Source organism: Silurus aristotelis, assembly GCF_946808225.1.
Source record: "Silurus aristotelis genome assembly, chromosome: 13".
NCBI classification, from domain to species: domain Eukaryota; kingdom Metazoa; phylum Chordata; class Actinopteri; order Siluriformes; family Siluridae; genus Silurus; species Silurus aristotelis.
In genome coordinates this window covers 3,530,645-3,545,472 of record NC_139586.1, presented here as the reverse complement: position 1 = coordinate 3,545,472, position 14,828 = coordinate 3,530,645, and the positions used below count along the sequence as shown (strand labels likewise).

General features: G+C 41.7%; 1 protein-coding gene across 5 annotated transcripts in view; it reads left to right on the top strand.

Moving 5' to 3' along the window:
• The window catches only part of nek7 (NIMA-related kinase 7), a 60,653-nt gene extending 46,177 nt beyond the window's left edge, over positions 1-14,476 (top strand). For all 5 annotated transcript variants that reach the window (XM_083558211.1, XM_083558207.1, XM_083558210.1 and 2 more), the window contains 2 exons: positions 11,442-11,555; positions 14,031-14,476. In XM_083558211.1, the coding sequence (XP_083414337.1) occupies positions 11,442-11,555; positions 14,031-14,141 (225 nt within the window). In that variant the 3' untranslated portion in view covers positions 14,142-14,476. The remainder of the gene's footprint in view (positions 1-11,441; positions 11,556-14,030) is intronic.
• Positions 14,477-14,828: the final 352 nt, after the last annotated feature.

Sequence of the window (14,828 nt, the reverse complement as noted above, 5' to 3'; positions counted from 1 at the left end):
TCTGCCTGCCTGGAATTTATTCTCCGTTGGCACGGACAAGTGCAGGGTATCTGAAGTATAGCTGGGGGTGTGTTCACAATCTCAATTTTCCACTTTTTTCTCTTTCCCATTTCAATACGTCTGTCTGTCTGTCTGTCTGTCTGTCTGTCTGTCTGTCTGTCTGTCTGTCTGTCTGTCTGTCTGTCTGTCTGTCTGTCTGTCTATCTATCTATCTATCTATCTATCTATCTATCTATCTATCTATCTATCTATCTATCTATCTATCTATCTATCTATCTATCTATCTAATCGAACTTTCTAATCTAATCCAATCCATCACCTCAACACTCCTCAAAAACATGTAGTTTTTACCTACATCTTCTTTCTCTCTTTTTCAATCAGCCAATCCGGCAACAGCACAGACATAAGTCTAGAGTTTCAGGTCCTCAGAGATCTCTTCAGAAATCCGACATCGTCCTGGCATAATGGTCACATCGAGGTGGATGAATTCCACCAGCAGAACCCACTCCATTTTCTGTTTTTCCCTTCAAACTCCACATATCTATGTGTCCTACCATGAACATACACCAGTCACATTACAAGCAAGCCCCTTCAGCGAATACTCCTACACCAGTTTCATCCCGAGCCCTCTGCCATGCGAGATTATACATTACGTCGCAGCATCCTCCCTCCCTCGTCTCCACAGGAGTCCACACTCCGGGTTGCAGTGTTGGCTTTTTACGACGCTCGAAATAAAAGGGTCGTCTCAGGCTGACCACATGGCCCCATCGGTTCGCCTTCCACCTCCCGTCTCCAGTCTCTATTAAATACAGACAGCGTTCGGATTACTGTATGTGTACCCTCGTGGGCTGGCCTGGCTTTTCAAAGCGCTCGTAAATCCTTTAACTACTAGCCGTGTTTGGGACGTTCGGAATTTATGTCGACGTAAATCAAGACGTTCAGTCGGTTACATCACCCTCTGACAGGAAACAATGGCTCTGGCTCACGGGTCAGTAGTATAGTAAAGGAACAAAATTTAGAGTAAAAATTATATATATATATATATATATGGCAAATGGCATATATTTTACTAAAAAAAAATTATATACATTTATAAGTATTTATATTAAATGTAATTAATTTCATTTATTTATTTGTATGTATGTAATGTGTGTGTACATATATATATATGTGTGTGTGTGTGTGTGGGTGTGTGTGTGTGTGTGTGTGTGTGTGTGTGTGTGTTTGTGTGTGTGTGTGTGTGTGTGTGTGTTTCAAATTTTTTTTAATAAACTATATGCCATTTGCAATCCCTTTTTTATTTATTTATTTATTTATTTAATTTTTTTTATTTTTTTTTTTATAAAAAGTGAAAGCTGAACTCTGAATACTGAAAACGATGTAGTGGATTAGTTCAAGGATCGACTCCTGAGGGTTAATTAGTTGTGTTCATTCTTACACACCGCCATAATGAAGAGTGTGAGTTTAAATCCCCGTTCAGCCAGAGAACTCGGAGTGGACCCTTGAGCAAATCTTTTAGCCCTCAACTGCTCAAGTGTGTGCTTCATTAGAAAAAAGAAAAAAAAAAAAAAAAACAACCCACAAGATATTAGCTGCATCAAAAAAAAAATATATAAAAAAATCTACATGTCACAATAGAGTACAGAGTTTTGTAAATAAATATACCTTTTTTCCCACACCGAAAATTTGTGATTTATTAAACGTGTACCTGGCAACTGACCAACCACAGTTATTTTTTTTCCCTTATTGGGAATCTGGCAAATGGAAGTCCAAGTCAATCAGATAAATATATATATTGTTCAGGTTCACAGAAACATAGCTCCTCAATTATAGCATTGTGCAAAAAAAAAAATCCCCATTCCTCATTTAATCTCCATTTGTCCTTCTAATAACCTCCACTCTCCTGGGAAGATGTTCCACTAGATTTTGGACTTGTGGAGAGCCTAAAAAAGTACATCAGGTGTACCTAGGGTGCTTTCCAAATCATCCCAAAGATGTTTTATAGGTGTGAGGCCACCCAAGATCTTCCAAATCATGTAAACCATATCTCCATGCACCAGACTTTGTGATGCTTGAACATGTTCCTGTAGCTCAAACGGCTAAAAGAGCGTATTGTACCGCTTCCAAAGTCTGAGCACCTCCAACTTTGTAAATACTTTTTTTTTAGTTGAAAACAAAAACCTATGGCTGAGAAAATCAGGTGTCCCAATGCATTTGACTGTAGAATATGTTTCTGTACCCAATGTATATAAACAATATAATTATCCATATACAGCTAACATAAATAGTTTCTATATTTTTTGTAGCTATATAAAAGCAATGGAGCTACAATTGTATATTATATATCAGCTTGCAGCCTTTACAGTTCTGAAGCTTGTTTTCAGAAAAGTGTCCCCCAAAAAAACCCCACCAGACACCATTATGGTTGAAGTTTATAAGCCAGTGTAGAGTAATCCTTAAAGGCCCGTCCGATATCGTCTGGTCTTTGTTGCTGTGCCTATTAGACATATTCCGTCTTTTTTATTTTTTTTATTTTTTATTTTTTTACCCACCACGAAAAAGCGTTTAATTAGATCGTTTTTAATGAATGAGACCGTACGTGTTGAATAAACATGCTGAGAGAGAAAGAAAGCGCAGCCGAAGCTCGGGGATTTTGCTAGCTTGGCGGATCTCGGCTTTTCCTCGGGTTTTCGTAATGAAGCAAAAAAAAAAAAAAAAGTGCACATTTTTTTTTTCAAACACACAAAGACAAAAATGGTTCACTTTTGATGTTTTCCTAACGTGAATGTTTTGTTTTTGTGGGGATTTTTTTTTTTAAACACAGAGTATGACAGGTTTAAAGAGAGTGTGTGTGTGTGTGTGTGTGTGTGTGTGTGTGTGTGTGTGTGTGTGTGTGTGAGAGAGAGAGTGTGGGTGTGTGTGTGTGTGCGGGACTGATGTCCTTGCCGGTTTCAGTCATTAAAAACGAGGACGTCTTTAGTGCTCGGGTTTTTTGATGTGCTCCTTTTTTTTATTATTATTATTAATATATCATTAAAAGTGTGACTGGCGGGGGTAAAAAAAACAATCCGAGGATGAAATAATGATTGCGTGCTGCAAGCTAGGCAGATATTCGGGGGCCCGCGTGGGGTGGTGGGTGATTTATATGTGCAAGGAGAAAAAAAAACACACACACACACACACACACACACACACACAGGTCAATATTAATTAAGTCGGAGTTATGGTTTTATTCCACTTGAGATCTTTACATGGTCACCGATGCTTGGACTTTTCCCTGGTGGCTGACGTCATGTGGGTTTCCTGGCCAAGTCCCCGCCCCCTTTCCTATACTGTATGTGTATGGCCGTGACAGTTTTTAAGGGCACCCAGGTGTGTTAGTATTTAATGTGTGTGTGTGTGTGTGTGTGTGTGTGTGTGTGTGTGTGTGTGTGTGTGTGTGTGTGTGTGTGTGTGTGTGTGTGTGTGTGTAGTCGCATGCATCTCTGTGTGGGTGTGGTGCCTTTGTGGAAAGGGCTTGCAGTGTGTGTGTGTGTGTGTGTGTGTGTGTGTGTGTGTGTGTGTGTGTGTGTGAGACCGTGCGCAGTCAGACAGCAGGCCAGCGCAGTGTGTGTCGGACAGCTCCGGAATAACAATGAGGAGTGCCTCTGGGCTCCGGGGGGTCAGAGAGCAAGTCAATCATCTCGCCCATCGAATCAAATTAGTCTGAAAAATTCAGGGGCCACGAGCGCAGGCCGAGCAGCTGTCAGGGCCACGAGCGGCCCGCCACTAATGAACCAGATGAATAGTGCAAAAACTCCAAAATAGAAAACAGGACAGTTGACATTTTTCATCTGTCAGCCGCAGAGGATGCATGAAAACACACTGGTCCTTGTTTAACCCTTTGCTGGCTGCAGCTGCTCCTCCCTGCACTCGTTCCCCTTCGTCCCCCCCGTCATGCGGTGGAGGAAAAGAAAAAAAAAGCATGCTCACTACTACTAACCGAGCATGTGCAAAGAGACACAGTGGGGCTGAGATCACATGTGGTGTCCCGCTTGCCTTCCACACACACACACACACACACACACACACACACACACACACACACACACACACACACACACACACACACACACGGCTCTCTCGGGCTGGTGTTACTCGTGTGCTGCAGAATGCTGCACACACCGTAATTACCCCGAGGAACTTTTTTTTTTACCCCCCCCACGTAAGACCAGCGGCATATCGACCAGAGCCAGATGTTGCAGTAAAACCCGACGCTGCCTTTGCAAAGCCGGAGCTTGAAAAACCCGTCTTGAACATCTGCATGCGTTTTTGTCGGTGCGTCACACGGCTGTAACTCGCTCGCACGGGGACTGTTATGCGTACACCGTTTTACTCGCACACACACAGATACCGAGCAAATCCCCAGGAGAAACTGAAATTACGATCAGCGTTTACTTCAGGTTAGTATCCAAACATTGAAGACGTCGGGACGGAACATCCTGATGCTTCCCGGGAAAAGAAAAAGAAAATCCCCAGCAGCCCAGGCAGCACGAGCCGAGTGCATTTCTTGCAGATTAAAACAGGCCTGGATTACAGTTAGCGTGAGGAGAAGTGATAGAGTTTTTGGGGAGAAAAAATAACCAAAAAGCAAAGCCACATTCCTCTTCTCTTCTCATCTCTCCTCGTTTTTTTTTTCTTTTCTCTTTAGTTCTCTTTTCTCATTGTGACTCTTTTCTTTTCATCTCTTCTTCCTCTCCCCTCTCGTCTTATTGTTTGTCTTTCTTCTCTTCTCATCTCTTCTTCTCCTCTCTTATTGTTTCTCATCTCCTCTCTCCTTTCATTGTTTCTCCTCTCATTCTTTTGTTTCTCTTCGTTTTGCTTCTCTCGTCTCATTGTTTCTCTTCTCTTGTGATTGTAACCCATCTCTTCATTTTTCTTCTTATCTCTTCTTCTCCTCTTGTTTCTTTTTTCTCCCCTTTTTCCTCCTCTTATTGTTCCACCACTTCTCATTTTTACTTTTCCCTTCTATTCTCGTCTCGTCTCATCTTTTCTTTCCTCTTCCTGTCACTTCTCTCATCTCTTTCTTTTCTATCTTCTCCTTGCTCTTTGTCTTTTTTTTTTCTTTTTCGTTTCTATTTTCATTTCTCCCCATTTCCCTTTTTGTGTTCCCTTCTCGTCTTTTCTTCTCTTTTTGTTTCTCCCCTTTTCTCTTCCATTATCTCATCTATTATTTCTTTTCTTTATTTCTCTTCTTCTGCTCATCTCTTTGCTTGTCATACCGACTTTTCCACTTTTGTCTTATCTTTTTTCCCCTTTTCTCTTCTCTTCTCTTCTCTTCTCTTCTCTTCTCTTCTCTTCTCTTCTCTTCTCTTCTCTTCTCTTCTCTACTCTACTCTACTCTCATTTAATTATTATTCTTTTTTGCCAATCACCCACATTCTCACCTGGAGAGCTTCCTCACCCTGACAACTGCTTTCTTACAGTTTGCTCACTTACTTTGTTTATCTCTCTCTCTCTCTCTCTCTCTCTCTCTCTCTCTCTCTCTCTCTCTCTCTCTCTCTCTCTCTCTCTCTCTCTCTCTCTCTCTCTCTCTCTCTCTCTGTGTCATTTTCAGTTTTGTATGCACTTGTAAAATTGCACTCCAGCAACAAAGCCAGTTGCAAGTAAGTGAGGATGGTGTTTTAATGGTTTTTTTGCGACCTATTATTGGAAGCACCAAATAAAAAACAGACACCGTCTTCAGCCCTGTCCTCTTCTCCTTTATTGCACTTTTGATGTTCCTAATGTACAAGACTGACGTTTTACAAGAATCAGCGAATCTCGCGTCCCAAAATTCATATCCATCAGAGGTGTCTCTCTGGTAGGGCCCGCCATCTTATGTCTTGCTTGCCAGCGTTCCTTGGAAAAGGTTTTGTATCCACCACACTCCTTAGAACCTGCTGTACTCAGTACTCGAAAGCTCGTTTATATTTGTGTGGCTAGCTTTAGAATTTCATTAAATACACTATGTGGTCAGCAGTTCTTTGGTACCTGACATTTCCAGCCATAAGTGGTTCTTCTTCAAATTTTTACCTCAGAGTTGGAGGCACACAGTTGTATCAGATGTCTATGAATGCAGTATCACCAACCCTCCACTTGAACTAGGAATCCAGAACCTGTTCCAGCCTGACAGTGCTCTTGTGCACAAAGCCAGCTCCATGAAGAACTGGTTTTCATGGAGTTGGAAGTGGTGGAAGATCTTGAGGTTCCTGCTACAGATCTTTGACCTCAACCCTAATGAACACATTTGGGACGAATGCTCTTGGAGGAATGCCGACCTCACCCAGAGGCCTCCTCGCATAACCCTTCACCTACGTCTCCAAAATCTAGTGGAACATCCTCCCAGATGAGTGGAGGTTATTGTCCAGATGTTTAAGAGTAGTGGAGACTCTTGTCCACATAGTATATATTGTGGAGATCTACATGAACTATTTCTGATTTGATGAGAAATGGCATCCATTGTTGGTCTTTACTCATAAACTGTACACTACCTCCAGACTTATTTACTGGTTGAACCTCTAATGTCAGATTTAATCCTAAATTTCACCTTAAAATAGCTTCTATTCTTCTGGAAAGGGTTTCCACTAGCTCCGAGGGCAGTGGTGGTTTAACGGCTGAGCCTGATTTGTAGGTTGAGAAGGTTGGAGATTCAAGCCCTGGCACTGCCAAGCTGCAATGCTGGGCCCTTGAGCAAGGCTCTTAACCCTCTCTTCTCCCTGGTGCTGTATCTCCACTGACCCTGCGCTCTATCCCAAACTTCCTAGTGAGCCGGGATGTCTGAGGAAACAGACTACCGTGATGAGTTTGTGACAACTAAAGGCTGCTTGTTCGTCTTCTAATTTTGGAGTATGGCTGCAGGGATTGATGCTTCCTCAGCCACAAGAGCATTAGTGAGGTCAGCGAGGAGGTCTGGGGTTTACTTTGTGTTCCAGTTCATCCCAAAGGTGTTCATTGGGGTTGGGGAGGTCAGGGTTCTGTGCTTTCTGTGCTTTGTGGGCAGGAGCATCATCTTGCTGGAAGGTTCTATGCAATTGTGTGTTTCTTGAGGTGCTTTTATGCCCAAGATCTTATATAAGGTTTGTGCACTCTGGAATTTCCGAGTTCTGTCCTGTTTCCATGTTAGAATGTTATTTTTTCCCTCAAATAACAAGTACAAATCCATCTCCACCTTTAAAAACACTGTATGGATGGCAAATATTGGGACACCTGACATTTCCAGCCATACATTGTTCTTACCGAAAGGTTAGAGGCACACAATTGTATAAGATGTCCTTGGATGAGGTAGCATGAAATATTGCCTTCACCGGAGCTTGAAGACCCAAGCCTGTTTCAAAGGTCTATAAAGCCAGCTTCATGATTATATGGTTTGAATGGGTTGGAAGATCTTGAGTGGCCTGCTGTAGAGCTCTGACCTCAGCCCTATTTAACATCTTTGGGATGAATTGGAATCCCCTCGCCTACGTTAGGACCTGACTTTACTAACATCCATGTGGCTGGATGAGCACAAATTTTCACAACCACGCTTGACCAAAATCTTGTGGTACATTAAGAGCAGATGGGGCCAAATGTGAAATGGGATGTTAAAAAAACAGAGAGAAACCCGGTTGAAGAAGAGATATACTGCCTCACTGTACCACTCCTATTGTAAGGTCAAGGAGAAGATTCCAGGAATTCAACGTTCTAGTGTTCTGTTTTTTCAGGGCTTGAGTGTTTGAAGATGAGTTCCAGCTCGTTCTGATGACAGACCTCTTTTTAAACGAACAGATATGCCAAGCTCTAAACTCATGGCTTTTATTAGCAGCTATGGTGAACTGGGGGGGGGGGAAAGCTGGCACCACTGATCTGGTGCAAATTGCTTGCTGCTCTGTTTGTTGGTATTTAGAAACTTTACAATCTCAAGGCAATGCAGAGTTTAGCAAAATTTCCACTTAGCAAATTTAGCAAAAAAAATCCATTTAGCAAAAAAACTCTCCAAAGAATTTTGGAAAAAAGGATGACCATGTAATCCACAGAATGGATCAGGTCTGGATCTCCCCAACTCAGCATAGTGTTTTCTTAAGATCAAATGACTCTAAAGAGTTCGCTCTGTCATGAGGTCGAATCCCAGGCGATGCCTAAGCCATCCAGGGCCAGGAGTCAAGAAAGCTGAATAAGTCATGATTTCTGGGTGGGAGCGACAGCATTGACTATTCTACCTTTCAGAGTGATGCTAGACAATCACAGGGGTTGGTGAAGTCCTGTAAGTGAGCAGTGTTTTGAGGATGGCTTCAAGATGGCTCCAGAGGAATAGCATGGTTAACCCATGATTCCTGGGTGATGGGGAGCGTTTGCAATCGGGTGGGAATTTCAGCAGGGCTGAATTGAGGGGAAACAATGTAGGGCAGAGGTTCAGGGGTTGGAAATGAGGAAAAAGTAGTGTGAAGTAAGGCTTTAATTTGTCACCCTGGCTTTCTAAAGAACCTAGAAAGGTAAAGGAAAATTGGGTTAATTCAGTGTCCAACATGTGAAAAACAAACAGCCTTTTCTTGGGGTCAGAGTGCAGGCTCAGCCATGGTATCGTAGAGAGGGTTAAGCCCAGGACATATCAAGGTTTTTAAATGTCGGTCGGCTTTAGTTTTTCCGGGGTGTTCCACAGCGTTGACTTAAGTCGGATGGAGTCAGCTGTTTTTCAGCCGATTCCGCCTGTCGAATTGGCACACGAATTTGGCAATTCATCTTAGCCGAATGGGCACACGGCGAAAAAACAGAACTGAAGAAAGCATGCAATGACAGAGAAAGGATGAATCCCACAGACACTTGTGGGCATTTTTTCCACTTGTCTTGTCACCTCATTTGACCAGGGGATATTTTCCAAGAATCCAAGGGCCATTTGCAACTGAATGGAAAAAGGTAGTAATGATCGCGGCATGTGTAAATGCTGCTTGCTTTAAATATTAGCAGTTCGAACTCTTCCGGTTTCTCTGTTTGCATGTCTAATACAGACTGCTGCCCCCTGCTGGCGTGGGAGAGTTCTGTTCTCGCCTTCAAGCACAGAACATACACGCTAGTTTGCCGTCCGCTTCAGTCTGTCCGATGGGTCTTAGTGCAACTTTTTTTTTTTCCCAGACACAGGCAATGCGAGGCGACGGCTTTCCTCCGAGGTATTTATTTGGCGTCAGTTTGGTGTGTTCCTCTGTTTCAAAGGCCTCAAGGGCCTTACAGTGGCAGTGCAAGGGTTTGATCCCCTAACTCAGATCCTTTACCATTGAGCCTGCCTTGCATTTGCAATTTTTGGCCAATAAGTAAATAGTCTCACCGTGTATCCTTGTTTACACCACCAGATCATGTGGTCTTTCGTCATCTTTACATTCCCCACCAACGATCACGACAGCCAAACCGAACTTATCGTCCGTCAAGAAAATGTCGCCTCGGTACTGTCTCGGCATCATGATAAAACGTTGTACAATCCTGATATCTTCATCGACCCCGGAGCCGTCATCCAGCGGCGTCTATTATTTACTGTAGCAGAACTCCAGCCGGTCTGTCAGCTCCCGGTTGATGAAGATTGAGTGGCTGTGCTTCCTGTCGTGCGAGAGAGAGAGAAAGAGTAGAGAAAGACAGAGAGAGGGTGTGTACATGACAGAGAAAAGAGACTCTCATTAATGGGGAAAGAAATGATAAAAAAAATAATAAATTTTAAATAGACTTTTATAATGTCACTAAGCTGTAAAGAAAAGATTAATTGTTTCAGCTGCTGTAGCTGTTAAAGGCAAACACAAAAAAACATCACTGTTCTGAAGAACACATAAACAATATAATGTAATATTATACTCAAGCTAACACACACACTTTAGATTATTGTGTTGCTGCAATGCCAGAGTTGGTCAGTGACAAAAATTGTGGGGCAAGGATATGTGTGGAAACATCTGCTATTCACGTTGGTGATTTCCGAATATCCCATTCCACATTTGCTGTTATAATAACCTCTTTTTCTTCTGGGAAGATGTTCCATTAGATTTTGGAGTGTGCTTGTTGAGATTTGTGGAGATGAATTCAGCCACAAAGGGGTTTGAAAAGTGATGTAAGTAAGGGTGAGGAGGCCTGGGGTGTATTCAGTGATCCAATTTATCCCAAAAGGTGTTCATTAGGGTTGAGGTTAGAGCTTCCACAACAACATGCAGACCATGTCTTCATAGAGCTGGCTTTCTCAGAGGGGCAGGTTTGGGTCTTCTAGTTCAAGTGAAGAGAAAAACTCATGCTCTCGCATCAAAAGACAATACAATTGTGTGCAATTTCAGGGAACCGTTCAAGGAAGATCCCTGGAAGAGCTCAGAAGGAAAGGTCGGGGGTCCAAATACTTTTGCCCATGTGTAGATGTACAGTAGCTGCACCTTAATTTGCATGCGGTGTATGAACTATACATAAATAATGACTTAAAGGCCTGGTTCCATTAAAAGAGCTTTGTATCCACATATAATAATGAGCTCCACCCATTACCCCACTTATGTTATCAAGCTCCACCCAGTACTCCACTTATGTTAATGAGATCCGCCCAAGAACTCACCAATTTAAATGACCACCACCCACTACTCCATTTAGGGGAATGAGCTTTACCCAGTATGCCAAATATGTTTTTAAGCCCCACCTGCTAATTCACCTATGTTAATGGGCCTTGTCTATTACACAACTTATGTTAATGAGCTCTGCCCAGTACTTCTAATGAGCTCTACTCACCAGTCATTAATGGTAATGAACGCCACCCAGTATGCCACTTATATCAATGAGCTCTACCCAGTGTCCCATTTATGTTAATGAGCTTTGCCTAGTGTTCCAATTATGTTTTTGCGCTCCACCCATTACTCCACTTATGCTAATGAACTACATATACTGCTCCACTTATGTTGATGAGCTCCACCCATTACTCTACTTATGTTAATAAACTCCGCCCAGTACTTGACTTTTGTCAATGAGCCTCACTCATTATTCCACTTATGCTAATGAACTCCGCCCAGTGCATATAATTGAATATTAACAAGCGTGACATTGAAAAGTCCAATACAAGAAGTATTTAGTTATTTATTCAGACTTACTGTTTATTTAATTTCGGGGTTTTTTTTTGTTTTATCAGACGCATTAAATACAGCAAAAAGAGTGACGCGAAGCTACAACAAAGTATTCCGCATTTGAACATGAACATTTTATTATATTAGGAAATTTGCCTTTTATATTCATAGGAAATATAAAGGCTTTCGTTTGTAAAGGTGTAACAGTCTGTGTCTCTTCTTAATCCACTTCGAATTGCGTAACACGAAATCATCAAATCAGGACAGAAGAATTGAAGAGGGAGCAGGGAGCCTGAAGTCTGACCGTTCTGCGCTCAGTACAGGTATCCTGCATGGTTTCTTGAGGAATCTAACAGTGCTTCTTTCCCCCACTTGTAGATGGCTGCTCTTCAGAGTCCGTTCTACGGGGACAAGATGAACCTGTACTCACTGTGTAAAAAGATCGAGCAGTGTGACTACCCTCCTCTGCCATCGGATCACTACTCGGAAGAGGTGAGGCTTTTCAAATAAGACATGGTATACAGTACCATGTAAATATATATATATTTTAAGAGTTGTCAATGTGCAGCTTGTATAGCAGTACAGATAACAATGACGCTCACACAAATTACTGACACTTTCAGAGGACAGTAAATCTGTACTGCTACAAGCTGCACATTGACTATAAAATATATCCAAGTTTTTTCTCGTCTCTTAGGGTTTTTTTTTTTTTTTTTTATGTATTTCAACCACCCCCTTTAAGTTTTTATTTTTGATAAAAAAAATTTTAACCTACAAATTAGCTCTTTTTTAGTGACACAAAAAAAATCCAGAATAATCCAGAAGGTCTTAAGGCATAAACCCAGCATCTAAACCATTTCAGAATAAGAAGAAGAAAAAAAAAAAAATCCAAAAGAAAGATTTAAGCAGCACTGAGATTCCTACGCCACACAGCACGGTGCACAAAGCTGTTTCTCAGATTTAAAAAGCAAAAAAAACCGGATTGATGGATTTCAGTCACACAAAGAAAGAGAATAATAGACACAACGAAAAAGAGACTTGACTTCTTATTTATTTTTATTTATTTTTCCATGAGAGAGATTTAGGAGAACACAATGGAGTTGAAAGAGCAATATCAGAAATAAAAAAAAAGGGGGGATAGGGGTACCTCACCGGTTAAGACGTAAATTGTTGTAAGTTTAAATCCCATTACTAGCAATTTACTATTGGAGGGGAATTAAAAAAGGCTCTTAACTTTCAAGTCCTGAGTCCTGATGAGCCCATCGTAAGTTGTCAAGACATGGCCTGACCTACCCCGGAGTCTTAAAGAGCAGTGATCTCTATGGGGTAGTAAACTGTTGAAAAACGAACAAATTACAGTATAGAATTGAGCAAAACGTACATATATTATTTAGCAAAACAGATTCCTTGGGAGTGACGAGGATGGACAGGATTAGAAACGAGTTTATTAGATGGACAGCGCATGTAGGATGTTTTGGGGACAAAGTGAGAAAGGCCTGATTGAGAGGGACAGAGGAGGGACATGGGGTATATCGGTTGGAGAATGCTGAGGATGGAGCCACCAGGAAGGAGGAAAAGAGGAAGGCCAAGGAGGAGGTTTATGGATGTGGTGAGGGAAGACATGCAGGTAGTTGGTGTGAAAGAGGCAGATGTAAAGGACAGGGGGGTATGGAGACGGATGATCCGCTGTGGCGCCCCCTAATGGGAGAACCCGAAAGAAGAATTTAGCAAATTCTTCATATATCTCAGAGATTGGGGTTTCAGAGCGCATGGTCAGCCGTGAAACAGCACCCCTGGTGCACAGAGGGTTAAGGGCCTTGCTCAAGGGCCCAAGACTGGCAGCTTGGCGATAATGAGCTTTGAACCCCAGACCTTTCGATCACTAAGCCACCACTTACCATATGTGAGAAGGGTAAAATAAAATGTGATAAAAATCAGACATATATTTTATTTATAAGCTGCAAACACAATCATCCGCATCATCACTATCATCTGCACCATCATCACCAACGTCATCCACACCGTCAGCGCATGCCTTCGCTCTCCATCCGCGATATCACCTCAATCTGCTGACTCTCCACCTCGCCACCGTCGCTACATGCAACCGAAACAAAAAGAAAAAACATAAACGCCCCCTCCAGCACAGACAGAGGGGCCGCATCCATCTCTGTCTGCTTTTCAACAACGCTCCTGAAGGCGAACGGTAAAAAACTGTCAGCCGCTCGTCTTTGGTGTGTCATTTACCATCTCCTGACAGACGTACCCTCTTTCGCCTCATCGCACCTCCTTCTTTTTTTTTTTATAAACAAAGTATATGAATATTTCACATATCTGCATCCTGATTAGCCCCGTAACTACCCCCGACTCCCTTAGCCACAATCCCCCCCCCTTCACTAATTCCGCGCCGTGCCAGATTTGCATTTCACATGCGGCGCTGATTAGGAGACAGCAGCACAAGCAGCGGCGGCAGCAGCAGCCAGGCCTTTTTGCGCTAGAGCCGGTTGCCATGGTGATTAGGTATTTGGGAAGAATCTTTTTTTTCTTTCGATTCGTTTATTTTTTTTTTCTTTTACTTTACCTTTTTCTTCTTCGTCTTCTTTTAATGATGCCGTTGTCTGGGCTCGAGGTCGCTCCTCTGTCTCTCAGCAGAACGCGAGTGTGAATTTCGGGGGACTCGAGCATGCGAGCGATTTAGCCTCGTTTTAAGTCTCGGCTCCTGTAGGACACGTGATTCACATCCCGGCTTGGACGGCTTTCAAGGCAGATTTAAGGAAGAAAAAAAAAAAAAAAAAGATAAAGTTGGTGAGAGAAAAAAGTGTCGTCGTGGTGTATTTGTGCATTCCTCATTTTTTTTTTTTTTATTTATTTTTTTTTATGAAGGAAGTCACATGACCAGACATGTATTAGGAAATTATATGAGAAATGTATGTATTGCTCATATATATATATTTTTCCCCTCTTTTCCAGCTGCGAAAGCTGGTAGATATGTGCATCAATCCAGATCCGGAGAAGAGGCCCGACATCACCTACGTGTATGAAATCGCCAAGCACATGCACGCGCTGACTCTGGCCAACTGAATCCCCGTCCCTCCGTCCGCGTCTCCTGTCCTGTCTCTAGCTCGCTTCTGGATGATGTTCAACCCCATTTATTGTTTTTATTATTATTACTCTTTTTTTTTTCTTTTTCAATCCGACTCTGTATTTGTTACATGTTACAATCATTTGCTTTCGACCCACGGGGAGGTTTAATCCGAACTTGTGCAATAACGTCGCCGCATTTCTTCCTGTGTAACGACGAAAACGGGTCACAGCAGGACTGGCGGATTTACTAAGGCATGCAACAAGCACACACTTGTGCATAACTACAGCCAAAGATGAGTTTTAAAAAATGCACAAAACTGTTTTTATTAAAAAAAAAAAAACATATATATATATATATATATATATATATATATATATATATATATATATATATATATATATATATATATATAATATGTATGTATGTGTGTGTGTGTGAGTGTGTGTGTGTATGTATGTATATATATATATATATATATATATATATATATATATATATATATATATATATATACACACACACATACATACATATACACACACACTTTCTTTATTAAATAAAAAAAAATAAATAAATAAATAAATTTTTTGCTACAGACCCTGCAACACTCCTGAATGTAAACCCTTTTTCCCATTTTTTTTTTTCTTTTTTTTTTTCTCTCTTCCCCCATAAGAATGAACTTA